Source organism: Astatotilapia calliptera, chromosome 11, assembly GCF_900246225.1.
Source record: "Astatotilapia calliptera chromosome 11, fAstCal1.2, whole genome shotgun sequence".
In the NCBI taxonomy this organism is placed as follows: domain Eukaryota; kingdom Metazoa; phylum Chordata; class Actinopteri; order Cichliformes; family Cichlidae; genus Astatotilapia; species Astatotilapia calliptera.
This window is the reverse complement of record NC_039312.1, coordinates 21,084,562-21,093,699: the sequence shown is the minus strand read 5'-3', so window position 1 is coordinate 21,093,699 and position 9,138 is coordinate 21,084,562. Positions and strand designations below refer to the sequence as shown.

Below are 9,138 nucleotides of genomic sequence, written 5' to 3'. Positions count from 1 at the left end.
AAACAGTTTGTTCCAGGCAGCCAAAGTTCAGATCAGATCAATAAGGCTGTGCTTGAGTTTAATTATATTAAATACTATATTTGGCCCACAAAGTGAGGGCGGGGGGTGGGGGTATGTCTTGGTCCTAACTTAACTTTGAATCATACAAGTATTTGAATTGGTCACAAAGATAAGGTTAAATAACATGAGATGTATTGTATTTACCTATTTTTTGCAACAGCTAAAAGTTTAATCAAACACAATCTATGATAAAAGACCTTCAATAAATAGAATATTTTATACTTGAATAACATAAAATATTAAGAAAGCCCATGCGGTAATGAAAATATCACATCCTGGAATATTCCCAATTTGACATCTTATCTTTGAATGGGCTCATGCACCATAAAAAATAAATGTAGTATAATAAAATTGATGAGGTCTTTTTTGGCTGCTAACCTCAATCAATATTGTAATAAATGTCAGAATGATCTCTTCCTATTAAATTATTTACTTGTTTTGGCCAGAGAAACACTTTTGTAGCTGTAGATCTCAGTGGGAAACATTAGCGAAGCATAGGGATTATGTAGACGGCTGTGTGTGTTGTGTGTGTATATCCCCTCATCTAAATCCAGATATGTCCACCATAGACTGAAGGATAGAAGGAGTTAAAATCCAAGCACAGGAAATTAAAAGTCTGATGCTCAAAATTTCCTCTACTTAATGTATCCTCTCAGTGGTCTAACAAATCCCACACCTGTGGACTCATATTTAGTCAGCTTAATAATTTTTTCTTAAAAATGTGCTCTGCACACATCACATTATTATTAAATAGTTTTCTCTATTGGTAAATTAATCATTAGAAATAATACTCTTGTATACTTATTCCTGAGAAAGACAAATGCATCTACTATTAGAAAAGTAGCCTGCTCCCATAAAGAATGAAATGAGATCACAAGCTGTGCAGCTTAATTGGTATTTCAATTCTCTCCTTCTTCTCTGATTACTGTAGCGATGCCCCCTCCTGGTGAAAAGTTGGATGTGCGCTCTCTTCCTTGCTGAACCTTCCAAATGCAGATTTTCATTGGACCAGTCCTGCTCCCTTTCTTCCCCTCCCACATGCATGCAAACACTCACATGGATTACACATCAGACATTTTAGTATGATACTTTTTATTTAAACTTAAAAAGAGAGTGGATCAAAAACAGGATTCAATAAATTAGAAATAAATATAATTGCTGTAATAATTAATACATACATTATAATTACTCGATTGCAAGAAGTGAGAGAGACAGACCCTCAAAAGTTGTTTTTTTTCCTCTAGAAAATCCTAAATCAAAATATTGCAACCCACTCAAACCCCCTTTTCTCCCAATAAACAAAATAATTGATAAATTAGTAAATAAATAAAAAATAGCTCAAATATTAAAACCTCCCGAATAAAAGTGCAATCCCTCCCTCCCCCGTGTTTCACCTAAAGTCTAAGTAGAAATTTAAAATAGGTTAGTGATTTCCCATTTTACAATTTGGAATGTATTTTCCTTTCATGAAGATGATGATGTTACTAGTGGTAATAATAATAATAATGATAATAATAATAATAATAATAATGTTGCTGTGTCCTGCTCAGTGTTTATCTAAAGTAGTATTCTTTTTGCATTTTTCTTGTTTTTTAAATGCTGCTCTTTGTAAACTAAACTATTTACAGGTCATTAGGATCTTCTCCAAAGTCTCTCTAACCTACTCATTTAGTCGTCTTTTTTTGTATTTTCTTGGGTTTTTATTATGAAACATCGGTCCCTCTATATTTGTCATGTATTAGACATGGTATAGACAAGTTAAAGTCTATTGGAGTGATATATCAGCAGGTTGATTTCACCCTTCTCACTTGGTCTGAGTTGTCTTAGCTGTACTAAACACCCTGTTCCACACAGACTACGGTCAAACCAAGGTCTCGGCCGTATGGGTGAGATTACTGACTCGCGTGTGTATTTGTGTAAGTGTCAGCAAGTGTGTGTGTGTGTTTTTGTGCATTTTATGTACATATCAGCCACGAACCCTATGAGGTTCGGTGTTGATGTATGTTTGTGTGTTTGCGTGAGTGTGGCTGCAGTCCGCGTACGCTCACAGGCAGCAGACAGTCTGAAAGCACAATGAACCCTGGGATTCCTCCTCGGCTGGACTCTGAAAGGTCACCTGTGAAGGCAGGAGAGTTGGAGGGTAGAGGGAGTGATAAAAGGAGAGAGGGACAGAGAAGGAGGGAGGATCTGTTAGAGTTATAAATACTCTGAGGCTCTGCGTTTCTCTCTGATCTTCACAGCTTGTCAAACAAGACTCCTGTGTAGGCCTGACTGCCACACTTCCTGCAGCAAACTGCACCTCAGGATGCTGCTAGCTTCGCTTAGCTTCAGTCTAAGGTGAGTGCGTCAAACAAGAAAGCATCATTCTGTCTTTCAGCAGCGGTAACTCATGGTGCTTTAAACACATACACACACAGTGCCTGGATCATGCAACTCAATACAGTGAAAATCACTCAAATGTGTTACTGTGGGACTGTAGGTGTGTGTTTGGATGTAAATGTGTGTGTGTGTGTTAGTAAGTCTACAGAATCTAGAAGTATGCACTTATGTCTCTGTGTCCTTATGAACATGTGCCTCGATTCATAGCAAGCAAACACTACTACCAACATGCATCACTCTCTGGCATTTGCAGTATAGAAATTCTGGGTGATCATTTTAATCAGGATAAAGAAGTGGCCACAACTTTTTGTATTATACCGAGGTATTACATGGCCTTCTTATTACCCACAAGGATTTGTTATGTAAAAGCTTGTCTAGAAATAGAAGCTGAATCCTTTATTTATAATGTGTGCTGCCATTTGAAAGTGCCTCCAAACACCGACCTGACAGCAGCTACACATTTTCTGCTCTCTGGTAAAGGTTACGGGTTTGTGGAGGATTACATTTACGTCACAATCTCTCTTGTTATTTTTCTCCCAGAATTCCTATAGTTGAAGGCTGTTCTCCAATAAGCAAGAGGCACTTTTTTTCACAGTTTTTTTTTTTTATATACCACCATGGTAACCACATACCCTTTACCTCAAAACACGAGCTAGAGGGATAGAAAGAAGAGACTGGAGGGGAGAGAAGCAGAAAGAAAAAAACCTGACAGAGAGAGGAGGGAAAAGAAGAAGAGGAGCAAGGAGGTGGTGAGGGGAAGAGGGAGAAAAGAGCACAAAAGAAGTGATAGGGATATATATAAAAAGCTGTTTTCACACATGCACCGCAGCGCTGAACTTTTCTAGAAATGACGCGGAATAGGTGCAATGTGAAAAATTGAAACAGTGTTTAAATTGCCTGCTCTCCGGTACAAAGTCCATGTCAATCAAACGTGACGTAAGCGGATTTAGTGTGTTGCAGGTCGCTGCTTTTGTAATTGTGTTAATGCTCTTTGTGTCTGTATGAGAGTTTTTATAAGTGTTTAATATGTTGTCTTTCTTTGTTTATGTCTTTGTTTTATCGTTCATATGATTATGACTCTTACCTGTGCTTAGGTGCCCTTGGATCTTTGCTTTTTTTTCCTGCCTATGAATGCCCTCAAACTGCCAGGGACTCCAGATGAAAGTTAGCCTGTATCGCAAAATCTGGAAGACTTACATAATGCACCTAAGTGCTCATCTTAATTATATAAAATAAACATATCCTGTAGGTATAACTATAGAATGTAATTGGCCAGTGAATTCACCATCACTACTACTAGTTCCAGCGAGTCCTAAGTGGCCTATGTAATGAAGGGCATGTTCGGAAATGTGGTGACCTGTTTCTCCCGACTCTGTCTGGAGTTCATGTGTGAAAATGGCTCAGGAGAGAAAAACGAAGGAGCAAAAAACTAAAGTGGCACATCAAACACTGTAATAAATCACAATCCAGGATTAAAAACTCAGCCTATCAGAGCACAGCTCAACAAAATGCATGCTCGCTCCAAAGTACAGTGTGCCTTTGTCAGTAAAATGAAAGTAACCTTGTCTGTCTCTCTTCTGGCCTGTGTAGCCCATACTTTGGACCAGTCTGTGGCCATATTTAGAGCTCTGTTCAACCACATCATGGCCTCTGTTCCAACATGTACGGCCACTGTATGTTGCATAATATAATAAAACAAGTAAATGTAATTTGCAGTAAACTGTATTTCTGCTCTAGCTTTCTCCAGCAGTCCACCGTGGAAGCCTCTGCACACCTTTCTGTACAGACACCAATACAACGAGGATTACGCTCTCCTGTATTACACGCTAACAGTGTAACACAGACACATACGTACACACAGATGCCCACGCTCACTACTTTACCCAAACCATTTGTTCAAATAATAAACACACCAAACAGAACACTACAGAAACTGATCAAAAACGAGGCTGAAAAGAGTAACGAGCGTTGCTACAGAATTGATCAAATTACTATAAAATGATTCAAAGTATCAAGTATCCAATCGAATCAGTTGATTCTGAGTACAGTCCGGGCTATTGATAGTTATTGATCAGTATGTGCACAGGTCAATACAAAATAAAGTCACAATGCACCAAACACAGTCTGTGGTCACTACAGCAACAGGACATGCAGGTCAACGCATGGCTGGTTGCTCGAGGTGACAGAACAAAAATTGCCAAGGGCAACCAACACAGGCAATCAATCGCCACAGCAACCCAAACACAGGCCAACCAATCAACTTACAACAATGTGAGAGGAAGGGGGGGTCGGGGCTTTATCGGTCACTAGGCAACCATTGCCATAGCGATGGGGTCCTCGTGAATTATGATTGGACGGAAGGTTCTTGGGTGTTTCAGGAAAAGATCAAAACAGCAGGAAAGAAAATAAATAAGATTGTCAAAGAAAATAAAAAAGGGAAACAATATTTTAGTATAATTACTCTTCTTGAGTTGATTAAGCTGTTTTTCTGTAAGTTACCCAAAGCATATTTCACTGAAATGTCAGGTTAAAGCTTTCCCCGTCAGTTAGCTGTGCACTGTCAAGTCTAAGTTACCTTGTCCACTTTTTTTTCCTCACTAACCCAAATTTATCCGCTTGCTCCCCAACACAGAGACAGAGCGCAATGCGTCTTACTCTGAAAACCACGCCCACTGGACTCGTCATATTTATTATAGTTTTTTATTTTTTTTAATATTATCCTTGGTTTTAAATATTAAATATGTCTTTTAATTTTAATTTTCTTTTTAATTTAGTTTAATAAAGCTGTCAAACTGGGTTTATTTTTTTCAGTTAAAAATACACTTTAAAAAAATGATTTCAGTATTAATTTTAGTTTTTTAAACATTATATTGTGTAAAAGTAATTGTATATACAAATGCAGCATTTTCTGAATATGATTCACAGTCCTGTAAACATCTGAGGAGCATCCAATAAAACTGACACTGGATATCAGTAACAATATGCCTGCACCACACTAACGAGTTTCACTGTTTTAGCCTTAGTTTGCTTTGGGCGGGACTTGATTGCACTCTGTCTCTATACTAAGGCTCACTTGTCTCATATTGTGCCACTCTTCACCTGCTCTCCACCTCCTCACCTCTCTTCACTTGTTCTTCATCCTCTCAGTAGTCACTTAGTATGGGCGGTTGGCATCTTTCGGCCTTTTGAGCTGCACTTTCAGTCTCTTCATGCCAATCTGGAAGCCATTCATGGCCTGGATGGCGGCCTGAGCGCTGGCTGGGTTGTCAAAACTCACAAATCCTGAAAGACAGGCAAAATGCTAACTTTAGTCATTTTGTCAGGCGGGTTTACACGCATTAATTAACACAGTATTTCATCAGCCAATGACTTTTTCCACTTGTCCTTTCTTCGCTCTGATAAACCGGTCCTCCCCCATTCCCTCCCCCTTTCTCCCCCGTCTGCATTTCTCACCGAAGCATTTGCTCTGGTTGGTGGCACGGTCCACAAACACCTTGGCTGAGATGACATTGCCAAAAGGCAGGAACATCTGCAGCATCTCAGAGTCACTGAACTCCTGAGGCAGGTGGTAGATGAAGATGTTACACCCCTCTGGACCTAACACACACCCACACACACACGCACGCATCCACACAGTAGACAGAGTTTGATAAATGATCTCAGGCTGTAAAAACTTTGCAATAAAAAAAACTTTAAATAAGATCACTGGAGAGAGGGGCGTGGTCCCGGCCAGAAAGGAAACCACATCACCTTCTCTCTGCTGCTGTTGCTGGGGCTGCTGGTGTTGCTGGGCAACAAGTGTTGGCTGCTGGGGGAACGGCTGCCCGACCAATCCGTACGCAGCAGGGTACGCCGCTATTGGGAGAGACAGGGAGCAACAAAATATGATTGGACCACAACAACGAGTGGCAACATAGGAGCGTCCAATAGAGTCACTCTGTTCGAGCTGAAACGTCTTCTGCTGAAGGTGAAAACTATTAACTGTAACATACGAGTGGAATAAGTTCACCAGACAATGACACTGTTGATCTGAGCCTGTACACGCATTACATCTCCCCTTGATATTGAATCATGTACACATGATATGTCCTGTGTTACATTATCGCCAGCCTTTTGTGTCTTAATTAAATTGGATAAATCAAAACAAAATGAATTCAGTCAATCAAACTGTCCTTTTATCCTTGACAGTCTGAGAGCAGACACATTCATAACAAAGTCACAAGTCTGCTCATCTTGATTTAACCTCCTCCCTGAGACGTCGGCTGGGAAACACACATATGCATTAATAATAATACGGCTGAATATGGATTAGATATGTGTATGACTTCACTGAAGCTAACGTGATTTTTAGAGCCACGTGTAATTGATCCATATGTGCAACTTTGATTTACAAGGACATGCATATGGTGAACATCTGTCACATCATCTTCAGTGGCTTTTGAGCAGATGTATTTACTACTGATTTTGTTTGCATGCCTCGTCTATCTTAATGTAAGCAAAGCACACAGAAATTAATATCTATGAAGAATTCAGATGATTATAAGTGATCAGTTCTGTGATCTGCGCATACACCAACCTGTGTAGTGCTGCATGCCTGCGTAGGCCTGCTGTAGTGGGTCCAAGGCTGCTGCTGGACTCTGAGCTGGGGATATGAAATTTTAAAAAAAGGAGAATTTAAAAAAAGGCAATATATTAATAAATTCTTGTGATTTATTTTATTTCTATATCTGTAATGGACCTGGAGTTTATGTAGTGTTTATTGAGTTCTTGGTTTCTGTTTGTATTTTTATTTTCTATGTCTCTGTTATTGTGTTTAGTCTTATTCACTTTGTCTGCTTTGCGTCCTGCAATTTGGGTCCGGTCCTCATCACAACATCACAGTAGTAAACATATCTCTACACTCCATAATGATTTGATCAAAATACCTTGATATGGGTGAACGCCATTGGTGTATAGTGTTTCTGTTTGTTGCCCATTGGAGGGAGCTGGCACGCTGCTGTAACCATTCACTCCTATTGGTGGAGGAAGCGCTGGCACAGGTGTTGCTGCAATAGTTGGGGGGGTGTTTGTACCTACAGACAGATATCACAGCAAAACAGAGTCTCTGTCATTGCAAATATTTCACTATACCAGAGAGATGAGAGACACAGCTCTTAAAGAATAAAACGTTTAGATTTATGGGAGAAATCTGGTGGTAGAAAGATGGTAGTAGAAGTACAACTTTCAGGATTTTAAAACCCCATTTGGGGGCAAAGTCAGGGAACTAGAATAAGTCTTTGTTCTTTAAAAAAGATAAAACTTCCCTGGCAACACTATGCATGCAGTTTTTATGTCTCAGTGACCAGCGAAATTAAAATGAATTAAAAATAATACTTCAAAAGAAGTGCCTTGAGGCCTTTTAAGATAGCTACCAAGAGGCCTATCTTGCATCTCGAAGGACATTAACTATATTTCCTATGTGAGTACAACTGCTTCAATAACCAAACCTTCATTCAAAGATTCATCTTGCTAGACTTACACTGTAAAAATATAAACTGAATGCTTTAAACTCCTAGAAGCAGCAATCTAGACTTTTCTTTCGATAACATGAAACATTAAAAGGAAAAAGGGTTGTGACTATTTTTCTAATGCATCATGTTTGATGTTATAACAAACTGACAAGTACAGCTAGAAGATACATCCAATAATCCAAGAATATATTTAAGTACGCATGGCATGTAAGCCTACCCGAGGATGGTGTGATGGGTGTAATGGGTGTGGCAATGATTCCATTGGCATTGAGTGCTGCCATCTGCTGCATCTGTACGGCGGCAACTGTTGCCACAGGAGACAAGTACGCTGACTGGGCAACCAGGGCCTGCTGTTGGACAAGCTGTGGACAAGGAAGGAAGCAGAGACAGGAAGGAGATGGAGAGGTAGAAGAGAGGAGGGAGAAAGAGGGGAGAAAAAGTGAGGGTGAGAGAAAACAAAGACACAGTTAAATGGGTATGGGAAAAAGAGAGAGAGTGGGAGAAAAAGGGGAAAGAAAAATGAGAGGAAGGGGCAGGGAGAGGGAGTGATGGAGGAACAGATGAATAGAGATCTAATTACAAGGCCATTATGTCCCGAGTCAGTGGGTTAATGGTTGTGTGTTGCGGGAAAGCTAATGCCAGATGACGTATGTTCTGTTGTGTGGGTAATAACATTAGCCTGAATTAGACCACTGATAGCCTCTTCAAACTTATTACATCCTTTCATAAGCACAGCACTCCCCTTACAAACTTGGTGCATGCATGTGCAGCACAGCGAATGTTTATGTGTGTCTGTGCTTGCCTGTGCGTTGACCGCCTGCGTGTAGGCATTGTAGGCGGGGAAATTGAGGGTCATGGGGCTGAAGATGCCGAGTTGGGAGGCCACCTGCTGCATCCTCCTCAACCCCCGCTCCTTCTCTGTGTCTGCAAACTTCACCACCAGACTGGACGACGCCCCCTGCGAGGACAGAGGTGAAGACAGAATTAAGTTTCAATTGCAAGTAATTTTCGGTGTTAATGGGCCCAGGCTTCGTGTTGATTCATTCATTTCCTCTATCCAGTTAATCCTTTATGAGTCTCGTGGGACTCACGCTTATCCCGGCACAATGAGCAGTGCAGGGCCAAAGCAAATACATTTACATTACATTATTACCTACAAAAAATGCAAACTCTCCCCTGCGGTTCACTG

General features: G+C 40.2%; 1 protein-coding gene across 3 annotated transcripts in view; it reads right to left on the bottom strand.

The window, feature by feature from the left end:
• Positions 1–1,135: 1,135 nt before the first annotated feature.
• The window catches only part of celf3b (cugbp, Elav-like family member 3b), a 33,354-nt gene continuing 25,351 nt past the window's right edge, over positions 1,136–9,138 (bottom strand). The window contains exons 8-16 of one of the 3 annotated variants that reach the window (XR_003273766.1): positions 8,752–8,907; positions 8,167–8,311; positions 7,365–7,511; positions 7,016–7,081; positions 6,190–6,294; positions 5,893–6,036; positions 5,558–5,721; positions 4,705–4,803; positions 1,136–2,176 (exon numbers count right to left, since the gene is read on the bottom strand). Coding sequence is in view for 2 of the 3 variants with exons in the window: in XM_026184003.1 (XP_026039788.1) it covers positions 5,594–5,721; positions 5,893–6,036; positions 6,190–6,294; positions 7,016–7,081; positions 7,365–7,511; positions 8,167–8,311; positions 8,752–8,907 (891 nt within the window). In the remaining variant the exon portion in view is untranslated. Of the gene's footprint in view, positions 3,145–4,704; positions 4,804–5,557; positions 5,722–5,892; positions 6,037–6,189; positions 6,295–7,015; positions 7,082–7,364; positions 7,512–8,166; positions 8,312–8,751; positions 8,908–9,138 lie in introns of all 3 variants that reach the window. The other 2 variants (XM_026184003.1, XM_026184002.1) reach the window with 2 other exon arrangements.